The sequence below is a fragment of the Anarrhichthys ocellatus genome, unplaced genomic scaffold (genome assembly GCF_004355925.1).
Source record: "Anarrhichthys ocellatus isolate YVR2014 unplaced genomic scaffold, GSC_Weel_1.0 scaffold87, whole genome shotgun sequence".
In the NCBI taxonomy this organism is placed as follows: Eukaryota; Metazoa; Chordata; class Actinopteri; order Perciformes; family Anarhichadidae; genus Anarrhichthys; species Anarrhichthys ocellatus.
In genome coordinates this window covers 1,142,637-1,166,309 of record NW_022280117.1, presented here as the reverse complement: position 1 = coordinate 1,166,309, position 23,673 = coordinate 1,142,637, and the positions used below count along the sequence as shown (strand labels likewise).

Genomic DNA, 23,673 nt, shown 5'->3' with positions numbered 1-23,673 from the left:
CAGAGACCGGTCCACCGTGGACAGACCCAGATCCTCCAACAGAGACCGGTCCACCGTGGACAGACCCAGATCCTCCAGCAGAGACCGGGCCACCCTGGACAGACCCAGATCCTCCTCTCTGCTCCTCCGGTCCCCTCTGGGAGCTGACACCGTACCCCAAAGCACCCCCATTTCCGACAGCACTGAACTAAGATATTTTTATGGTAGATTTTGGTAACTGCTAGTTTCAAACTAGTTATTATTTACTTGGAGCTTAAGACGGACTTTACACACAAACTTATTAAAAGCCCTGAACACATTCAATCAATCAGTGAAGCCGAGTCTTCTGGGGCTTTAAAGGATTTACGAACAGCTGGTGCAACCCGGTCCTGAACTCACCACCGGTGTACGGCTTCCAGTTGTAGTACTTCCCACGGAAAGGCATGCTGTCGAAGTCGGCGCACTGCTTCTCTCGGAAATCACGAGATCCTACAGGACAGGCCTAAAAAATAAATAAAAGAGACAACATTTTAAGAATTAGAGTATCAAGTAGACTGCTCACCATTTTATTCATCTCCACACAACATCTATGAAAAGACGCTTCAGTCCACCGACAGCAGACGAGATGGAAAGACTGACTGAGAAAATGGATCAAATGTTTGTTGTTCTTCTGGTTGCATATTTTCCAATCACTGATAATGTTTGAGATGTCATGGAGCCTGGAGGCTGTTTTCTTTTGTTGTTATTGACATCAAAATATTTTCCAATAAGTATTAAAGACTGTTGTGGAGTAAAGCAATAACAGACTTTTCTAATCAATTCCCTATTAAACTGCCAACGTTACCGAGCAATGATTATGTAACTTAGGAAAAAAAGAAAGAAATAAACTTGATGTTCACCGTGATGGATTACACAAAGCAAAGTTTTAAGAGTCTGCCAACTGATTTTCATGTCATAAGAAAAATTAATGGAAAGCGATGCATAACTGGAACAAAAACACCCATAAATCCAGAAATCTGTTGCATGCATTCAAAAAAACGTCAGAAAGAAAAGTGCATGATTTGTAGTGAAGGAGCTAAAACTCCTTAAAGATCTAAAGATGCAGCCTAGTTAGTTTTTACCATTTGTGAATTACTCTGGGATGTTTTTATTTGCATAGACAGCATCATTATTACCAGCTGGACAAAGTCTGCATGAGATGTCCTATTTGATCTTCGGACATTAAAACAGACGAGCCTGCTGGATCTCCTGATTGAGAACAGTGTGTTCTGCATTTGCAGGGTTTTTGCTTTGTTTTGGTGAGTTGATGTTGCTCCAGTAAAAAAGAAAAGTGGAAAGAAACACTTTATTGGTGTGAAAAGGTCCTTAGAAACCCCAAAACACTCTCCCCCGGGACAAATAAAAGCTCTCGGGTCAGAGCTGTATTTCACATGTTGAAAGCGTTCCACTTTCATTACCGCTCGAGTGTTTTCTCCAACGCGCCAGCGTTAAACTCGCACATCAAACATGCAGATCGAGTCCGAAGAGGCAGGATAATATTATCACAAGTGTGTGTTGAAACGACGACACGTGGCCCAAATGAGATTTACATGTTCGAACACGTGTTGGAAACAGAGGAAAGAACTTCAAAGATCACATCAGTCGAGCTGCCAGTAAGTATCATCGATTTACCTGCTGCTCGTGTTTATCGTTCTGTCCGTAAAATGTCAGAAAACCCCCAAAAAAAGTTTATGTGCATGTCACAGGGACCTCAATATGTCTTGAGAGAGGTCCCTCTGACCAAAACGTCAACTCTTGTTTAAATAAATCAGTGCAGAGGTGTGTGGAGGAGTTGACTCTTTTCTTTGGAACTGGATCTTCTTCTGTGGTATGCACGTGTTGCTTAACTTCTAACAATCACCCCAGAGCCCAAGATGTTGTACACTTAGTGTATATCTTGAATAATATGTTCATTCCGCACAACGTGATTGGTTGATGCCGTTTTGCCCTTTAATGGGCCTGCATCCAATCAGAGAGGTGATTCATTTCTCAATAGCTGCTGCATGTAGCATCATGCTAACGGAGGCAGCGCTACAATACAAAGTGACCTCCCACAGGACAGACGTAGTAGCAACAGGAAGGGCCGGAGGCACCATTTACAGATACTATCTGACAGCTGATCAATGTAAAAATAGCATTTATGCATGTAAGTGTGTGTGAGTGTGTGTGTGTACATCTGGTGCTCACACACACATTTCCCTGGACAAGGTGTGGTCAGTGTGATGAACTAGCGGTTGGGGATGTTGTTTGTTTTCCAAAGAAAACACTCAGTGCTTGCTCTCGGCTGTTATTTTTAAGGCTTGCGGTTAAATGTCCACAAGGGCCCTAACTATTTCAATTTTCACCTTGTGAAAAAAACCACCTAGAAATAGTTGAGCAGAGATTTCAAATTGCAGCCATGTTAAATATTTGTTTAAAGCTTTTCTCCAGACAAAAAAATAATTAAAAATTGCTTTTCATGAAATGTGCTCTGAAACTTTCATCATCGTCGACTCGAGTAAATATCACAAACAATATGTGAACTATTAAGTGACAAAGAGACGAATAATCTCCAAAAGTCACATTGGATCGCCGAAAACAGAAAAGCTCAAAGGCAGAGTAGCGCTGCTCGCTAACATGCTCCTTATAAAGCCTGTAAGATAAGACGCTGTGCAGCAGTTGTGTGTGTGACGGGGGCGGGTCAGAACTATCTCAGTCCCCTCTACAAACCAGAGCATCCATCAGGAGGACAGTTTAGTCTCCAAGTCACTTGTATACTTTGCTCTAAATACCAAGCAGACAAGAGTAAGAAAACGGGGAAGAAACTCACGTCGGTGTTACAAGATCTGTAACGTTTCCTCTCCCCGAGGCAGTACTTCCCTCCTCCAGACGGGCTGAGACACACAGGAGAATGAAATGAGAGAGGACACACTTCACATCAAGCACCGTAAATCACAACATCAAAACAAAAAATCATCTTTGGCGAATGGAAGTCAGCAACATTTTTGGTGAACGCCAGAAGACAAAGTGTGTTTGTGCATTTGCTGCTTTTGCTGAGTGTGTGAGCCGGTGATTCATTCATGAAACACAAGCTGCTCTCAGAGCTCTTAAGTGTGACGTGACATTTAGATTCGGGAGAGTCGGTAGAACTCATTCTCTCCTCGTCGACTCTACACGTCTTATCCTTCGTCTCGCCTTCATTAGCCTCCTCTTCCTCGACTAAGTAATGAATGTGTTAGAGGCCGGTGTTTTCTCTGCCTCCCCTCCTCACTGAGCGCCAGCGATCACCTTACACAGGTGTTTCACATTATGCCTCCCCCCTCCCTCTGGTTCACCCTGGCTCATTTTCCGTGTCTCCCCATGACCTGTCTGACGTAATATCTAGCTCCCAAAAACAAAGGAACGCAACGACCGAAGAAGGGTTGAGATCCCCAAACGTCTTCTTGGCAAACAAAGACAGCGGTATTATCTGCAGGAGAGAGCTGTGTCTTAACTTAGCTTCGCACATGCTACATCGGTGCAGCTTAAACATCATGAGGACTAATGTCTGTGTTTGTAGTTACATTAGAAGATGTCCAGGACGGCCTTGAATGAACCCTCTTCAGGGGATTTTATGTCTGTTTCTCTGCAGCGAGACTTCTTTTGAAAGAAGAAGAAACACTATCGGGGCTGTCCTCGAGCAAGGAAATGATCAACTAACACTCACACGATTTTGATGCTTAATCGATTAGTTGATTTAAACGACAAAGACTTTTTGGATATCTCTTTGTATGACTCCATAAATCACACAAAAGTATAACATGTGATATAAATAAGTCTCTGAATGATGTGTGAACAAACGCCTCTGTGTTAACCTTCAGCACATAGAGAGGAATGAAAGTGTAAAGTAACTTTTGGTGAATTTAGGAGAAATCTACAGACACAAACAGACAAAGTAGTAAAATAAACATCTAAATGTGTGTTTTGGATGCTTTCTTTCCACTAGTCTGAATGAAGACATGTTATGGGTTGTCTGTTACTGTTTTTAAGAAAAGTAATCTTAAACTGTAATGAAAGAGCCACTATGGGAGTTTTTCCCTTGGACGGAGGAATATTTGCGTCAGAGACGTATTAGCTCTACTCCCACTCAGGTGTAACATACATCCACACAGCCTACACACACACACACACACACACACACACACCTGTAGGCAGGACCTGGATGTGTGTGTTCAGCTTGCTGTGGCTTACTTTGCCTACTTACGCTGGGCTGTCACAGTGCCTCATGGAGGAGGACACACCGCCCCCACAGGTCCTGCTGCACTCCCCCCACGTCGACCAGGGCCCCCAGCCTCCGTCCACGCTCTGAGGCCAGGTACCGAACGCCACGCAGTCCCCCTGGTAGCACCACTGAGAGAGAGGGAGAGAGAGAGAGAGAGAGAGGGAGAGAGAGAGAGAGAGGCTTTGAGTCTTCAGGCAGTAGAGTTGACTCATTTCTTCACAACAGAAACACTGAGACACATTGTTTTAGAGACTTCACCATAACATTATTACCACACAGAATACCTCAGTGTCACTTCTAGTTGCGTTTGAGCTCACAATACATTCACGTGTATCTGTGGGTAGTGAAATGTAGACTATACAGAATCTGACTGATGTTTTATACAATAACACATTCGTGTTTCTCTTTAAAAACACACACACACACACACTAACTTGTGACTACACTATTAGCCCTATAATTTAATTTCCACATTCGTCCTGTTATTTCTCCTCTCCCGTCATCACAGGTAACTGGTGACTCACTTTAGGTGTAGAGTTTAACATTTGGGGGATTTGTGCTTAGTTACTTGTTTTTTCCCAGAGTGCTGTGAGAAGATTTATATTAACTTTATGTCTGTCTTATTACAGCGAGACAAAGAAATATCACAATCTTCCTCTTCCAAATGAAACGTCAATTAACAGAGCAGCTTCCTAGCTTGTGCATGTGTTCATGTTGTTGTTAAATGTTTCCTGAGTAGCGTGAGGAGGTTTCCGAGGCAGGTGAGGGATGGAAAGCACCGTGCCGTGTTTCGGGAGCGTCTTAAGCCTCGTGCTAAGCTGTGCACGGCTCCAGAGGGAAGAGGGGATCAGAATCGGCCCCTTTGTCTCTCCAACTGTGTCAGTGGGTTAAGAAGACGGGGACGGGTCAAGGTGAGGTTCCACCGTCCTCCTTCTCCGAGTTGCTCATTCACGTCCCGAGACGCTGTCTAAACCAGATTAGCATCGGGAGGAGGGAGACTGGCGGAGACACGGAGGGCCCCCGAATGACACAATAAAACTCTCTCTCTGTTGGTCAGTTTCTGTGTCTCTCCCGCCTCCCTCTGCCCTCAGCCTCTCTCCCTGCTCCTGTTGGAAGGGCCTCTCTCCATTACACGCTGGGTGAGAAACGGCTGACATTCATATTCCTTTGAAGCTGTCCCCCCGGCAGGGGCAGACAGGGTATGCCACTGGCTCTCCTAAAGCTGCTCCGAAAGCTGTTCCAAAGCCCCCCGGGCTCAACCTGGGGCCCCCTGTGTTGTCCAGGACCCTGTCCGTGGGCCCCGGTCCTCAAAGGCTCCACTGAGCTAATGGTAATCACGGGTGACAGCTCGTGACACTCTGCTATTCTTTCCTTTTAGACCTCGGGCCATCCGGTGACAATGGCCGACGTAATCCGTGTTAAAACTGTCTCCCCTAACCTGGCTGGCATCAACAGTGGGCTGATGACCTAAAGCCTGGCCTGCATGTCTGTCAGTGTGTGTGTGTGTGTGTGTGTGTGTGTGTGTGCATAGCATGAGATCACACTCAGGGACCGGTGCACCGTTCCAGAGAGGAACAGATGCAAGTGGAGGCAGTGAGTTACCACTAATTTCTGCACACAGAGAAGGTTTTGTAAATAGAGCTGTCCGATACAATCTGTTCCTTCCCGATACCTGAACTTTGCGTCTAGCAGAGAGATCACAGGTCAGAGGTTTGTGTTTGAATTCATATTCATTGATTAATGTCTCCCTCCTGATATACGTGGGTGAGGGATATCTTTAAAACCACACTCATCCCTAGATACCGCTCGGTAATATGTGGCGAGTCTTTAAATGCATGAGAAACACTGGATGACTTACCCCTTTGTCAATGCTGCCAGTCTGGCACAGAGTCCCCTCTGCTGCAGGGATACTGTTGGTTACACAGCGGTTGCTTTTGCTAAGGCACCAGAGCTCTCTACACACTTCCTAGGAAAGAAGGCAAAAGCAAGTTGGTCAGAATAAGTCAATTCGGGCAGACTGGGAAAGGTGAGGATGATTTATCGGTAGCATTTGGTGTTTTTCTTCTCCAAACACGTTGATATTCATCTAATAATCTGAGAGATTCAAGATCAAATCGGAGGAGTTGATGAGACAACATTGAGAAACTTTCAGAGCCCATGTGCTTCGGATCACGGTGCATCTTGAGAAACACGCCGAGGTTCACCGTTAATGTTCTCTTATGAGAAATGAAGAGTCAGCTGGATCAACACCGTGACTAACGTTTGCTCACGTTCACCTCAGGACCACGCGGGACCGTGACATCAGTTCGAGAAATCCAATTTCTGCTTCTTCGGGGAAATAAAGAGTGAGCAACAGGCCTCCCAAGTCCTAGATAAAGACGACTTGTGGGCCTAACAAATATCTTGAGTATTACTGAGCGGTCTGAATAAACATCTCCGTCTTCTCCTCCTCACTCCGCAAGTCTGGAGCGTTAGGAGAATCCATTTAGATTGCTAAAGGAAGGGAGTGTGTGTGAGAGGGAGATAGTGAGCAGACAGCACTAAGTTGCCTCCAAATAAATAAAACCATAAAGTGAACACATGTTACGAGAGCAGCGCTGCACAACCTCGCATTAGATTTCCCATTAAACCGAGCCGGGTCGCCCCCGCGTCTCCACTTCAAAAGGCTTTTACGGGACAATTGTGTGCAGCAAAAGAGCGGGCTCATGAAGAAGAGTTACGATCCGGCGCACAGATTCTGACCCCGCGGGGTCAGTAAATACACTGCAGCCCCGCGACTCCCCGAGTCTATCCAGATTAAATAAAGCGGCAAACTAGCACTCTCTGGTTGCAGCGCTTCCCCTTCTGCCAGCTGGTTTCAATAAGCGGTCTCCAGTTCACGATCTCGGCCCCGCTGAAAGGTCAGCGGCCCGGCCTTTAGTGTGGATGTGGGCCTGATGGATTTATGCAACGAGAGAACAAGAAGAAGAACAGGGGCACTGAGTAAAGGGCCTCGCTAACATAGGCATCAAAGGTCTGTTTGTTTTTCATACCTTCAGCTCAGTGTCACGTTTGCCTAAAAAATGACCAAATTATTGCTGTAAATCACGCTGAACTTCCTCTCTGGACATCTGTGTTACTTTTCCCACCTCTGACACAGTCTCACGCTGTGATAAGTGTGTGGGACCCCCCCGCGGTTCTTTAAAAGTTTTGAGTTTGGTTGAAGCCCCGTGAAGGTGTCGTCGGCCATATACAGTGAAATATAGCTCAATCTCATTTGGTCGCGACTCCTGAACACAAAGCAGTATTTGTTGGTTTGACTCGTGAGCAATTAAACAGCAATTTACTCTCCCTTCTTAGATTGTTTGATTTGATCCAATCAGAGCCTCAAACCCACCAAATCATCTTTAAAGTTACAATCTCGAAGATCTCCGTTTCGTCCTCTTTGGCGGCACCTGTGGTCAAATGCGGTAACTGCAGCTATGTTTTTGGATCTCAGTTGGAATGGGACCGTTGCTAAAGACCCAGTTCATAATACTAGGAGTGTAAGGGCTTTCATCAGAGGGCCATTGGCTCAATCACCATTCGGCTAATAGACGGTGACTTAACAGACGTGTATTTAAAGGAAAATCTTCAAGATTATTACTTTAAAGTAGCCTAAATATCCCCACCAACTCTTTTGGTCTTTAAACTCAAAATGTCTTCACAGATTTAATAGTTTTACAAGGTTTTTAAGATACAACAAAATAATAAAGAGAAGAGCCTACAGCCAGCCAGACAGTCCTTAGTGTAGTGTGCTGGCATGCTAACATATGCTAATTAGCACGGAAATTAGTTTTGCCGAAATTTCACGATAGCCTAACTTATCGTTTGGGGAAACCGCTAAAAGGTACAAGTAACCTAAAGTATCACAAGCTGCCCGGAACCATTCTCAAAGGCACAGTGAGTCGATTTTCTGGGATGAGGTTTGTAAACAAACGGCTCAACGAAGGGTTATTGGTTTTCGGCGCTCTGTCTGCCATTTCTGTAGCTTCCTGATGGACGCGTGCTTACAATCGTCCACCTGTTTGCTATGTTTTAACTGCACTTCATGTGTTGACTGAGAGGGATTATTTTTGTATCAGTCTGAAAATCCTGCTCATTCTGCATTTAACCATCCAGTATTACACAAAGATGAGAGAAAAGGTGTGAAAAATAAAACTACATTTTATGCAGCAGAATTTCCTGATCTGAATAATCACCTCGTGACCTTTTATAGGGTCCGGACCCTCTGGTTGGGGACCGCTGCTCTACATTGCCGTTCCCAGTTTAACCCAGTTGAACAGCACACGTGTGTGGTGGTACATTCCCATCCTGTCCTGAAGATGAATGAATGTTAGAATTTTATAGTTTTCTGTGGTTGAAAAACAACAAATCATGTTGTTATCTTACAGTCTAAACCAAACTTGTTTCACCATGAAATATTAAAACGACAATATGACGTTATTTATTGTAATATTAGAGATAAACTTTAACGTGCTGTGGCTAAACTTTGCCTCGTTTCCCATCGCTGATAAGAAAATACAACAAACGTTCATCAAAATGTGGAAAAGGTTCAGCAGGCTGGGCTTCAGGAACCAGACTCTTCCACTCATTAGACCTTTTATCCATTTCTGTGGTCGCGTCTGTCCTGTAAGCCGTCGCAGAGGGCATCTCTTTCCCAGATGGCCGTATGCAATAGATCTGTTTGTCAGATGAAAAAAAACTCCGATCCAGCTTCGTTGAATCCCTCCTGGAATCCGATACGCTCATAAATGTGTGTCTTTCATGCCGATCTCAAACCACAATTATGAGCTTAGGAGCCAAAATAACAGGGCTTGATTTGGGGGCCCGTTATAATCTGCTGTCTTTCAATGAAATGAAATAACTCTATGATCTCAGCTAATCTCTGTTTTTTTTCTCCTCCAATATTTACGTAACGCAAAACAATATCACGTTATTGTTCATTAAATCTTTGAGGTTTTCTTTCAACCGCTCGTTTTACCGCGTGGTTGTTCCTCGTCTTTCACTGCCTGCGTCACTTCATGCGCTGAGGTTTTCTCATTACTGGGGGGGGCTGAATCATCATCATTACCGACTTAAAGATGAGGGGAGTGTTGGCTTCAATCCTTCATCTCTTCATCTGGGTCGTTTATAGATTAAAAAGGAGAATGAGGCATCGCGTGGAAAGACACCCACGACGCAGCTCTAGTCGTCAGACGATAATAAAACAATTATCTTCCTCGCAATGTTTACCCACCTTTAATCTCGACAAGGAAATATTAACTTGAAGAAAACTGTCAGTAAAGACCGAACATGCCGTAGCTGTACATCAACACCTCTTATTAAAAGTGGAGATCGGAGCTTTAAGAAATGTTTTATCAGTTACCTTTGGATCGGGGTTTTTGCATTTGCACGTCATTTATTTTGCACTTTCATACAAAACCTTATGTCGCACTTTCATCCATGTTTTAAAGCACTTTCATCCAAAGTGTCTTCTTACCTTCACTCAATGGCGGAGTGAAAAGCAGGTTGTCACAGAGAGGAAGGAGCCACAATATCGCTAATAGTTGCCAATCGATCCTTTAAGGTCTAATAACTTGTGATTATAATTGATTTATGGATGTTTTTTCTCAGCTGGCTTCAGCACTGTTTCGGGACAATTACTGCTAAATATTCTATTCATATCTGTTCATATCTGAATAATATATTTGTTTACATGCTTTCCATGTCCAGTCCTGTGTGTGCAATGCCACGGTGAGAACTAGAGTTTCATGAGCACTTCAAACATAAGACAGCGACCCCCCTGTGGGTCAGGGAGAAGATGAAAGATGCTGGTTTCTTACCCCATACTTGCACTGGCGTGAAGAGGTTCCGTACTGGAAGCGACACTGCTCGTCTGCATCGTACACCTGCCCCGGGGCCACTGTTGGGTACAGGAAGTCTCGTTTCATAGGTTCATTGTCCAGACACGTCCCCCGACCTGAGCTGTCAAAAAAACAAACCTACAATAGGATTGTTTCTTACACAAAGAAACCTTTCTACACTCGGCCGATGGAACAGTTAGAGATGAGATTAAAGTCCTCTGTGAGGCCTTGACTGGTGTTGCTTGACTCATTTCATTTTTACCACCAAACTAGCGCGGTGGGAAGCCTATCAGACATTTCAAATGACATGTAGTTAATGTTGACATCACACATCAACACCTCCTCATCAAAGGGAGGGTTGAAGCACCACTGTCTGAGTACATGGCTCTGTGCTCCACTATTCTCTATTATCGCAGCTTATATTCACATCCACCAGCAACATAACAGAGGGAAGAGAGCAATGGGTCATATGTCCAGGCCTCTGATTATGTTTAGTCTGTTTAGTCAGATAGAAATATGTGCACTCTCAAAGAACTCACACACACACATTGTTGTTTTGTATTCTAGTAGCTTTAAAATAAAAACTCTTCAGCCAAGAAGCAGATTCTTTTGTTCTGGTTGAGATGCTGAGCTCGTGTAAATGTGGGTGCTTTTCTCGCCCCATCTATAAGGGCAGACACTGACTAAAGATTTTGTATTATTCTTTATTTGTTCTCTCTATTGCCAATGTGCAAGGCACTAAGATCATACCAAAGGCGAGTGCCAATAAACAAACAAAGATGTATTTCAGTCAGAGGACTCTCTCAGGGCAAAATACCACGATGACTATTTACTATAACACTGTGTTCTTTCCAGATGTGGCAGCTGCAGCATGCAGGGGAATTCCTGCCATCCCTCGAAAGGAACAGTGGGCCTGGTGACGATAACAACTGAGAGCCAGGCTTCATATAGAACTGAAGCTCGGGCCAGAATACAGCAGACAAGAAGACTGAATTAAATATGAAACGGGCCGCTCACCCAACACAAATGTTCTTATTTACCTCCAGTGATATTTATCCAAACAGATAGATATGAAACTTTAAAAAAAGTTCCCAGAAGCTTTGGAACTTAATTCTAACAAAGAGATGGTCCCTAAAATGGTTGATGATGTGTTCTGTTGATTATTCAGATATATTCATATTCTAATACGCCTGCATGGATTGTTGTATCACGTGTTTTTAGGTAAAAGAAATGATTTGGGTCATCTTATTTCACAGTTTGTGGGTATGTAGGCACTAAATGTATGTGCAAAAGCACTGAAATAGGTTTTAAAGTTTTGTTTTGAAGACATCTGATACATGCTGTTTGTTTTCATCAGAGTAGCAAATAAAAAATGCATTTTAAGCATTTAAATGTTCCAGATTCCACATCCCCTGTTCTCAGTTACTGAATGGAATAATCCGACTTCTTGGCTCTTCCTCGGAGGACGCTCTCATCACAGAGAGAGAGAGAGAGAGAGAGAGAGAGAGAGAGAGAGAAGGAGAGAGAGAGAGAGAGAGAGACAGAGAGAAATCGGTCTCTGAGGTCCTCAGACTCCCTGTGCACCGAGTGCAAAACTCACTATTTATTAGTTTGGAGAGAGACAAAATAGTCAAAGTTTAAACACAGCGGTTATTATTTGACATCGTCGCAAATGCTTCCTGTCCGATGGATTCAGCCAAATTCATTATGCTGAGAGGAAATATCCTCTAATAAGCGCGAACATCAGCAAACTTTATATTAAATATTAACCGTGCTGATCAGCAGCATGATTAAATCAGACGAACCTAACAATCCTCCTGAGTCACATGCGCCTAATATCATCTTTAATAGATTATATGTGCTCTCTGAGAGTCTAATATTCCCAAACAGCCAGCCTTTAAACATTTACAACAAACTGGCTTGCAGACTTGGGAGCGTAAACTATGACTGAACTGTGAGTGCATTCATAAACCATTGCTAAAAGTCCCAAACAAAGCGCCACATATCGCTGAAGCAAGACGGTGAATCTAGGCCAACACCACAGCCAAAGTTGTTTACTTGGCTAGAAGAAGCTTGTGCGATTTCCAAAGCTGTGATTGAGGGAGAGAAAGGGAGGATAATTGGAGTTTACAGACAGAAAACCTTTTGTCAGAAACATAAAAGCTAAAGGCAATAAAACCAAAATGAAAACAAAAAAACTCAAGAAACAGACTGATACTAATAGGGGGGATTTAAAGGCTGAGCATTAGTTGATTCTGCTTAAAAGCACTTTGTCTCTTTGTTTGTTGGAGCACAGCTCTGGTCATCCTCAGACACTCGAGCCAGAGCCGGACGGGAAACCCGACGGAGCGGCGGAGAAGCGGCTCTTTGTGTCCCAGTTGGAAGCTGGCACACAACACCGTCATCTCTGTCACAAGCGCCGCTCACGAACCCTCCTCTGACAGCTTTCAGCCGGAAACATCATCCGACAACCACGCCGGCTATTATCGTCTGTCTTGAAGGGCCTCGCTGGCTAAACACGAAGACACAAACAGACACACAGCAGCGCATCCAACTGACACTTCCCCACAAGGCTGTGTGTCAGGAACTGCAGTGTGCGAGAAGCTGCTACAAACTGAGATATTGGCATTCGCCTCTGGCAAGCTTCAATAAATTGGCTCTATTATACAGAGTGACGAATGATCACACTTTGAGTGTGTTCTTTATGTGTCCGTTGCACAAACCTGTGCTTTTCCACCACACTCAAACACAGACTGGCACACACAGATACATGCACATTATGCTGCACAAGCACATATTGAGACAGCAGGGCAATGAGCACCGAGAGCCACAGTTAAAGACCCTGATCCAAGTCTGCTGCATTCCCTTAGAGAGACTAAAATAGGAATGAGGTGAAGCTGACCCTGTTTCTGTTTCTATTGTAAAGTTTGTCCGTGCGGCTCTTTGCAGTAGTTTACAGCCAGCCTGCCTTTGCAGTGCAAACAAGCAATTTCTTGCTCTTTTTCCGGGCCGTCTCACATTAAGCATAAATAGTGAGAGGACCTTGTCGTTCCTGCAAATGTTACAAAGACGTGGAATCCTTGACCTCATTCTGTGATGGTTAAAGAAGAATGGAAGCATGTTTCTCGTCTGCGGGAACAATCCTGACCACTTTCTGATTGATATTCCTACACAATGAATCAGTTTCACAGCACGCCCAGAGCTCAGTCTGTGGAGAAATGTCAGGCTTCAATCCACAGCTACGAGCACACCCCAAAGAGAAGAAATCTATCAGATACTTAGTTTGAGAGCAGGGCGAGGCTCTGTGTCAGGAACGCCGATAACTTACTCATCAAAGAGTCCGTTTACTACTGCACACATGGAAAGAAAGTGTCTCCAGGGGGAACTATGTGACGTCTGATCAACTGACTCGACGTCACTTGAGTCTAAAAGTCTGGGGGTGTGGAATTAGAAAGAAGTGTGGTTCCCAGACCTCTGCTCACGGATAACTCCAACCAAACCGTCTGCAGTTGAGTTGCATCGTGGGTAACGTAGGCACTAGGTTTGGATAAGGAAGACAAATGTATGGAATAATAAATGAAGACATCTCTGGTTCTGCTGCATCGATTTTGATCCTTATAGTTATAAGTGTCGACTCAGATTCAGGAGTAAGTCCTGGAAATGATGTCCTCATTAGTGTGAATCCTAAAGCGAAGAATCTAACTGTAACACTCTGGGTAGATAATAATGAACATAAATATGAAACATGATTTAAATCTTTAAACTAAAAATAAATCTGGTTTAACTTGAGATCAAACACTATTACTAAGCTTGTTCACAACATATCTCATCTCCTCTAAAGGCAGCTCCTCATACAGTGCTGTGTTGATCACAGGTATCTGTTCACTGCCAAACTCTGAAGGCCAGCTCCAGATGTTCTGTCTGGCCTTCTCTAAACCCGCGTAGGTTTGATGTGTTTTTTACCATGCTAGTCTGGCATTACTCAGCCAGCAATCCCTCATTTTGCCAAACGTCACCGCTTTACTCTTCATTTTATTTGCGCACTTAAAAGCTCTTTTCTTCTTCGACCTTATCCACGAAACAGCGGAGCGGCGGTCGGAGGCAGCTGGCCTACGAATCACCACATGAGCTCCGACATCACCCGCCTTGTGGTGCGAGGACGGTCGGGTGGAAGGCACCCGGTTATCATACGCAAGCCACAAGGAGGTCTGGCAGGAGTCTCGGTGATGAAATGGATGTGAATAAGCGGGGAAAGGACTCGCATACAAGACAGCCTGGCGGGTCACCGCAAGGGCCGGCCGGTTGTAAAGAGAGGTGGCTGCAAGCGAGCTGGAAAACAGGCGTGCACCTTTTTCCTCTACTGCACACACACACACACACACACACACACACACACACGCAGACCGTTCCACAGATGAGCAACCAGCATCCACTTACTCGAGGAAGCTGGTGATGTAGTCTTTGCTGCAGGCGGACCAGGAGAAAGGGTTGGTGTTGGCTGTTATGTGGGCAGCCATCAGCTTGGCTGTCTCGTGGCCTTTGGTGCCGCAGGAATTCCCGATCCCATCGTGGTTCATCCCGAAACTGAAACACACAAAATAAAGTTGAGTGGGCTGTGATGATCATCAGCGACCACTGGTCTGAAAGTGCCCTTCATGCTACTGAAGGGATGAGAGCGGACTGTCCGCAGGACGTCTCCCTCAGTGGCCCCTGGCTGTAAGAGATGGAGCTCTGTGGCTCTGAAACAGCTGTGTGGAGGTGGAGGGGAGCCAGAAGTCAAGGGTCAAACCCTGTCTGGAGCTCGGCAGGAACGAAAGAAGTTCTAATCACCACTCTTGATGCCTGCCTGTCAATCAGCGGCTGCAGGTCTGTGCAGGCCGGGAGAGTCCAGCCCCCCCCCCCCCCCGACTGGAGCTCCAGATCAATCGCTGCACCAGAGAACACGGAGAGATCCAAAACCCAAACAGCTCCCGACCTTGTGGTCTGTTATGAAAGCTGCTTGAGAATTTATTTTGCACTGAAAGCTGAAAATAAATCATTTTAACAATTCTTTTTTTTTTTTCAGACCTTATCTGTCTGGATATCATTTGAGGGGAAAAACAATCTCCCGTTACAGCAGGATGTCAAAGCTTACTTTTCCTTACAGACCGGGAGCACAAATCAGGTCTAATGTATATAACAACCCCGACCACATCGCACAGCCTGAGCCTGTTTTTCTAAGGCTGGCGTTTATGACATTTTACCCTACTCTGGAAATAAATCAGCCCGCTTGAAACCCCGCTGCACTGTGTGTTTTTTTTATACATCCTCTAGGAGCAGAGACTATTTTTACAACTGCCCCACAACAGAAGCAGACACGAGACATAATAAAGGAAATCGCCATCTTGCTGAGCTCTCTCGAGAGGGATACGTAGACTAATACATCATCGTTATTTTGCTTTATATTCAGGAAGAAAGAGCCAGAGGTATGTCGACACACTGACATTTGCATGAGGAAATATGTGGAGATACAGTTCAAGACGTCTGCACGAGGGGAAAAGAAAAGAAGGCTACGAGCAGGTCTGGTGAACTCAAGTAGCAAGCGATGTTTGTTTAAGAGCAATTATTAAAGAGCACGCGGTTGTTGCATATCAAATTCATTCTTTTGCTTCAGATCATCTTAAATCCTTTTTATCACATTCTCAAAAAGTGAAACACGACAAACTTCTTCCAGGAGAGACTCCAAAAATATCACATCTCCCTCATCTCAATGACGGCTTTTCACCCAGTGTGACCGTTCAGAACAACTATCGATATCTGACGTGGTGAAACCAGAAGAACTCATGCAGGTTCACCAGAAACTCCTCCAGCTCAGTCTCCAGCAGAGACCGGTCCACCGTGGACAGACCCAGATCCTCCAGCAGAGACCGGTCCACCGTGGACAGACCCAGATCCGGCTTCACCGCAGCCTTTGACCTGTAGTCAGAGCTCCGGAGGAAGGAGAGCTCAGCTCCCGGCAGCAGCAGCGTCGTCTCCTCCTCCTCCTCCTCCTCCTCCTCCTCCTCCAGGAGCAGAGCCTCTGCTCTCTGTGAGCCAACACCAACACGCTGCTGGAGTCTGCTGAAAGTTCCTTGTAGTAACTTCAACTTGGATGTTTGAAGTCACTCATTGTGACTTAAATCTCAGTCTGAAGTTGTCCACTTGCAAGCAGGATTTGTGACATCACAACTAGTTTGGAGGCCAATTTTGGTTCAAATGTTGTTTTTTGGGAAAAACTATGTCAGACAAATTATTATTCAAAGCAGAGTCTCTGTATGTGTCTGGAGGGGAGAATCTGAGAGTGAATCTTTCCGTCTTGCATGAATCCCATTGACTTTGTCCCACCACTGCTATGTTACATTAAGATAAGGGTTAAAAACTCACTTGTGGCCAATCTCGTGTGCGATGGTGAAAGCAGAACCGAGGCCGATGTCTTCATTGATGCTGCAACTCCTCTCCGGCTCGCACATTCCAGCCACCGAGGCCAAGCCTAGACAGACACAGACACACACACACACGCACACGCACACGCACCAGACAAACATACAAACACAGGGTCAAGACCAAGCATTCTTAGGAGTCATGGTCATTCCAGCCATATGATCTCCTGTTCACCAGGGGGGGGGTTGAGTTTAGCGTCACCAACTGGAAAATGTCTAGACCAGAGTTAGATTTATACATTTCAATTCATGTAACAAGGGATCGCCTGAAACGCAAGCCAAGGAAGGGAATACAAGAACCCCTTCACCAACACCGCACCCCACCAGAAACCTGTCAGGGAATATAGATGTTTTCCTCGTTTCAAAACTAGAGTCGAGGGCGAGGGGAGAGAGGAAAGGGGTGAGGGTGTTTAGAGTTGAAACCTCTCCATAATCCAGGTGTCGCAGGTCCTTTTTTTCCTGAAGCCTGACAGGTCAGATAAGGAGACAGGAGGCAATTCTTCACAGATTACATCTACAGGTGACTGGAGAGAGGATCATATGACAGCGCAAGCAAAGCAGGTGTGTGTGTGTGTGTGTGTGTGTGTGTGTGTGTGTAGAGTCCTCTTTACCTGTGTGTTGAGTAAAGAGGACTCTACTTCTGCCTCCTCTCTAATGAATTAAATAATCCACAGCATGTCCCTGATACTCTGGATGATCATCAGACCTTACTAGTAAAGTTTGCATCCAAATTTTAACCAAATTTAGAGAAATTCTGCAAAAGAAAATAACGGTTTAATGTACGTTTCTATTTACTGCTGTAATGGGAGAAGTATTACATGGATCGTCAGCAATACGAGCATATTTACAGCAGTGTGTGCCAACAAAACTGTATCACTTTAGTTTTGCTCTTTGCATTTTGTTTTAATCGACACACCAACTTTTCCACCTAGATTTCTCTCCTTTTTTTTTATTATTTATGCACAAATTGAAAATGGGCATAAAAACAGGTGGATGGAAACACATTTACTGTCAGCAGTTTTCAATCAAAGCTTCTCTCTACTGAGAAAGAGGCAGATGTCTGTTAATCGATGTATTGTTTTGCATGCACGGACGCAGCTTTCCAACGCAGTCAAAGAGCGATATCGATAAACATGAAACACCTTCATTCACACTGGAGTGAGTCGATGGTGTTTTGGTGGTCAGCACTGATTCAGATACAGTTTGTTAATTAAACAGTCTGCACAAACTCCCTGCCTCCCTGCTTAAAGTGGCATGGCTTTTGTATTCTCCTCACTAAGAGGCTAAACAAGAATAGACTCGCAAATCAGGAGGCCACTGAAACCATTACTGCAGGGGAAGAGGCTGCCTGAAGGTGAAGAAAGAAGTAGGAGAGGGAGGGAAAGGAAAGAGGGTGGCTACTCTGCGATTAGTTTAAGAATGTGTGTGTGTTTGAGAGAGAGTAAAGTGTGTATGTGTGTGGGGGTCGAGGGTGAGCGCAAACACACACACACACACACACACACACACACACACACACACACACACACCCTGCATTGCAAGTTGTTTTCTCAACACCGGGGTGAACTGTGCATTATCTCCAGCCCCGTGATTACTCGGCGACCCTAAAGGCCAGAGATCTGACCCGGGCAGCGTGATCCCCGCGAGGAGAGGGAGTGAGGAGGGGAGGGGAGGTGGGGAGGGGAGGAGAAGGGTTGGGGGTTGAGACAACGAGGAAGCCAAGCAGATGCCAGTGCAATTAAAGCGACCGGGGAATGTGACGAATGCGGTCAATCTGTCAAACCACCCCTGAAGTCACAATATTACCTCCAAGATATACTGTGGTGCCTGCGGGGCCTTTGCAGAGATAAGATGGGGAGAGAAGGGCTGGATGGGTCGGGAGGCTTTAAGTGGGACGAGGGGTTGAAGAGGAGACAGACAGAGTGGAGGCGGAGGAGGAGTGGGGGTCTCTGCCACTGCTTGCTGTCCTTTTTCCCACCACCTAATACCATCACAACCAGCATATCACCCACTCTATCTCCCTCCTGCATGCTCCAACACTCCCTATAATTGTCCTTTTCCCGTTCCATTTTCCTTTCAACTCCTCCTCTTCTTCTCCATCTCCTCCCCCCTGTCACTACGTTCCTCTTTATCCCCCCAAGTCTCCCTAACACATACCTTTTCCTTTCTCCCTCAACCCCCAGTGGGAGTGTAAACACCTCGGACGAACCGAGGCTGAGAGGGCTTTTATAAACTGGGGGCCGTGTGAGGAGGTTGACCACGGCTGTCCAGGTTCGTGGCCTTGATGCGACAGAGGGGAGTCGCCGAGGAGCTATAATAACACAAGTGAAAACATCCTTCTCATTATGTCTCACAGGAGCCGTCTGGTGTTCTTCTAAAAGGAGACTGTGAAGGTTGCTAACTAAGGTTTGTCTGAGGACACGGTGAAGGGCCAAACGTGAAAATGGAAACCTCTCCAGGGGAGAGAAAGAGAAGAATGAACTCCTAATCCAGAGAATCACAGAGTCAACACCAGCTACGATTATCAATTTGGCAAGAAAACACATGTTAGAATGCATTCATCTGCCTAGTCCACTCACCTAAGGTACCGCAGGGTTTGTTCTTGTAGGTGCAGATGTCATACCTTAGGACGGGCAAAAAATAAGAAAACGAATAATTAAATGAAGTCTTTTTTTTAAACATGTACAGTATTTTCTTCCACTGGCTGTTTGCCATTCCATTCTTTCCATGTTTAATCACACAGTCTGGCCAGATCTAATCTCAACCTTTAGCATAACAACAGCACATAATGAAGTCGTGACAGGTTTTGGTTCCTGAGAATACCTGGTTCACTCCTCCATCCATAGCGTCTATTAGCCTGTAGGAAGTACAGAGCTCAGAGAGTGAGAGTAAAGTGAAAGGCCTCACTCGTGTCCCGACTGTTAACCCCCGTAACTCACATACAGGTAATCCAATAGACTGGAGGTGGGGGGGGAGAGAGGCCACAACACTCTGAGCCACATCATACATTTCAAATGAATGATCCAATCATTCCTAAAGCTTTTAATCTATTAAAACAAAGAGCACAGCTAATTTAATTTCATTCTTCTTCCCCCTCTCTGTCTCCCTCGCTCTCCCCATTAACTCCTCTTCCTCTCCCCGTTTCTCCCCCTCTTGTCTCCCTCCCTCCCAGACGTCCTTAAACGTGAGCTCGTTTAAGGACGTCTATTTGTTTTGATGTATTTCCCTAATTTCCCTCAGTGTCTTTTTTTCCAAACATTTCCAAACGAGGCGGCCTCCGACACGCCGAGAGTGACGAAGAAGCAACAGAGATGAAAATGGTGAACCACTTTAAACGTCCTGCTGGACATTGATTGGTGATGACGATGAGGAAGTATCTGTAGTAGAATATACTGATACTAACAACAGACCAACGTCTCAGTTCATATGATGATATCATTATGTGTCAAATTGTAATTATTTGTCATTTGAGTGTTGAGATAAGTCAGGACCTCGGACACATAATTTAAATATATTTAACTGATAGTACTTTTTACATTTTTAGACACTGAAAAGCAAAAGTTACACTTCAGTAAAGTGTGGTATATATATATAAACTATTAAGCAAACAATATAATCATAACATATCTTTATGCCTTGGATCTAAGGCTGCAACTAACGATTATTTTTCATTATCAATGAATCCAAAGTTTATTTCCTTTAATAATCGTTAAGTTCTTAAAATGTCAGAAAATGGAGAAAAATGCGTCACCTAATCGTCTAAATGTGTAACCGACCGACACTCTGAAACCCAAAGACATTCAGTTTCCACTCTTACATTAGAGAAGCTGCAGCTTCTGCACGATTTATGGACTAATCATTTCAATTTCGATCACTGATCCAAAGACAAAAACACTCCAAAAGCATAAATTAAATTAAGTGTCCTCTGAGTGAAATTCCGCCTCGACCACCTTAAAATCATACGGAACTTATTTTCTGTGCATTCCACCATTGCTAGGAATGTCTGACTGCTCCTCCAGACATGGTGGTTAATGAGGGCTTCCTGGTGTCTACCATCAGCTATTTATACTATCTCCAATGTTAGCATCTCTGAGCTCAGCTGCCTCCTCCCCACAGCTTTTTATCTCATCATCTCTCGCCTACGTTTGCCTTGTTTTTACTCGCTCTACTTTAATGACTCCATATTCACCAATATTTTATCATGTGTGATTTACTGAGGTACATTAAGGGCATGCCTTTCCAGCAGAGTTGATGTGGGCCATCAACTCCGCTGCCCCTCCCCTCTTAGCTTTTTAATTCTGGCGATTGTATTTACACTTCAAAAATCATAAGATAGGTGTTCATTTGTGAATATTGTCTTGCGGAACAAAACACACAAGTATCATCAGTTTATTTTCTGCGATATTCCAAAATCCAAAGAAAAACCCCGTTGCCATTTTGTTCGGGGAACCAGTGTGATGCTAACTTCCGGGTTGGCCAACAACAATACCTGAACCCTGCAGCACCTATACTGTCCTTGTGGGTGGCGCAGTTTGACGTGTTTAAAACGCAGTGCCCCCTTGTGGTGTATCTGTGAGTCAGCCGGTTGCGTGAGTTGTTTGGTATCTAAAAACAATGAGAACAGGCGATCACATCTATCATCGACACAAAACCCCATGACCTGTTGCATCTAGACTCCACTAAGCAGCCTTTCGTTGCCGGTGCTTCGTGAAGCTAAAACCACCAATAACAAGAGGAGCTAAAAGGAGCTGGAGAACATCAACTGACAGACAACAAGCAAGAGCACAGTAATGACAGAAAGGCTGTTTTGTTCATAGCCCAGGGAGTGAAAACGCTGGCTTTAGCCCATGTCAATCACAGAACGCCATCCTCTCTCTAGTGGGGGGGATATATATACTTTAGTTGCTAGGTAATGTGGCCAAAACAGTTCTGGCAACAATGAAGCCTATTCCAGGTAATGACAGAGTTTGCTGTTTTATAGCAACACCCTCGACATAAATTGCAGTATGACAGGTACAGTACTTCTGTAAAAAACCAAACAGCACATTCAGGTTTCAGAACTGAAGTCTATGCATCAGCTTTCACATTTACAGGTAAAGGTTGTGCACGGGAACTGGACATTTGGAGGTTTCAGCACTGAAGCTGCTGGTCACCTCTGTTAGCGAACCCACACACACACACACACAGCTACAGTCTGAAGCTGAACCGGGACTCCACAGCTTTTAACAAGCACAGAACCTGCAACCTATTTGCTCAAAATGAGAAGATGAGTGCTACTCACAGCGAACGTAACAACTGAAACTCTTACTCTTTGAAGTACGTGAATCCATGCTGAATCACTATTCTGCCGTGTGAGCAAAAATGCAGTCCGTGCGGGTGCAGAAGATGTGAGCTTACACTTACCGGGTGATTAGGACAGCGTTGTCATGGTGGGCCATCCCGTTTTCAGGAATGCTGTTGCCGTCGCTGTGGTGAGATAGGATGGACTTCTGCCACTTACAAAAACTGTCCAGAGACTTATCAGCATGGTGGTTGATCTCCAGGTTAGGCTGCAAAAGACAACACAACACACATGCAGAACAGTGCAACTTGATACTGTATTACAAAGTGGTGCTTTTGAGTAATTCTCTGTGGAGAAACTCAGGTTTACAGATCTGTCGATTAAATCAACTAAAAGACAAGTGGACTGAGTGTTAGTCGACTCAGAATGTCTTTGGTCAAGGACATCCCCAGAGTTATATGAGTCAAAGAAGTAGTAAAACAAGGACGGGATTATTAGAAAAAGCAGGAGACGTGGAAAGAAGACAAGCAGGAGAAAAGGGAACTGAGGAAGTTGTAGTAGAGTCTGCAAAATTCATCTAAAGTAAATCCGTGAATGTAATGGGTTCAACTATAGGAAACCATGTCATCGCCAGCCGATGCTGCAGCTGATTGATTACAACAAAAAACTGAACAACTCAACCGCCCCTCAGTGACTGACTTTCACCATAAAATGTTTGTTATGCAACGTATAAACTGGTACTTCCCTCCTTATGGATCAAAGCGCGGCTCCATTATACATGAAAACTTGTTTGATGCTACATGAAGAGCCGCCTCGACCCCTTTAGAAAAGAAAACAGCTGCTAGGAAGCACTCTGTTTCTCTCATCACACGAATATACACATGTACAGTGCATGTAAGAATCCTCAATCGAGGCTCCCTGAGGGAAGATGCCGGAGAACATCTTTCATCTGAAGTGGTGGCCATTTGGTGAATAGTCTCTCTCTTCCCTTCAACCACATAAAATACTGCGGCTCCCTCACGCCAAGCGGATCACTTATACACTCGCTACAGGTGAAGGTACAGACATTATTTAAAAAAAGAAAGGGCTCACGGTAATAACAACTGTGATAATACTACACAGATGATTTAGTGAAATGAATGAGGAAAACAGGTTGAGGTAGAAAGAGGGTCTTTCTTACCTGATCTTCAGTCAGAACAATCAACCGGGTCACAATAATGTTCACAACATTTCCTAGACTGGCATCACGGTAAAGTTTGGCAACCTGACCTCCAGAAAAGAAGAAAAGACACAAAGTCAGACAAATTGTGTCCAAATGTCACCAACATCTCATCAAATCAACCATTAAGCACTGAACCACATTACTGCACACGGTGGTACTCAGATCCTTTACTTCAGTAAAGGTACTAATACAACACTGTGAAAGTACTCCACTACAAGTAAAGTTCCTTCATTCAAAACCTTACTGAAGTAAAAGTATCAGCAAAATCCTTTATATCCTGTTGGTTAGTTTAATCTACATCAATGCATCACATTCTATAAGATCATCATATGTTTGTAGCGTCTGTCCTGTGAGAACCACGTATCTCTAAAAAGAACAAACAGCCTGTTACACTTAAAGGAAACACTTATTCCTTCAGTTCATCACAAACATTCAACATCTACACTTAAAGGAAACACTTCATCCTTCAGTTCATCACAAACATTCAACATCAACACATAAAGGAAACACTTCATCCTTCAGTTTATCACAAACATTCATCATCAACACATAAAGGAACACTTCATCCTTCAGTTTATCACAAACATTCA

At 44.4% G+C, this 23,673-nt stretch overlaps 1 protein-coding gene across 3 annotated transcripts in view; it reads right to left on the bottom strand.

The window, feature by feature from the left end:
• Positions 1-23,673, bottom strand: part of adamts6 (ADAM metallopeptidase with thrombospondin type 1 motif, 6) — a 49,790-nt gene that overhangs the window by 20,127 nt on the left and 5,990 nt on the right. For all 3 annotated transcript variants that reach the window (XM_031875151.1, XM_031875152.1, XM_031875153.1), the window contains exons 6-15: positions 23,042-23,125; positions 21,984-22,129; positions 19,160-19,203; positions 16,525-16,630; positions 14,560-14,706; positions 10,102-10,243; positions 6,117-6,224; positions 4,241-4,386; positions 2,828-2,891; positions 379-481 (exon numbers count right to left, since the gene is read on the bottom strand). In XM_031875151.1, coding sequence (XP_031731011.1) covers positions 379-481; positions 2,828-2,891; positions 4,241-4,386; positions 6,117-6,224; positions 10,102-10,243; positions 14,560-14,706; positions 16,525-16,630; positions 19,160-19,203; positions 21,984-22,129; positions 23,042-23,125 — 1,090 coding nt within the window. The remainder of the gene's footprint in view (positions 1-378; positions 482-2,827; positions 2,892-4,240; positions 4,387-6,116; positions 6,225-10,101; positions 10,244-14,559; positions 14,707-16,524; positions 16,631-19,159; positions 19,204-21,983; positions 22,130-23,041; positions 23,126-23,673) is intronic.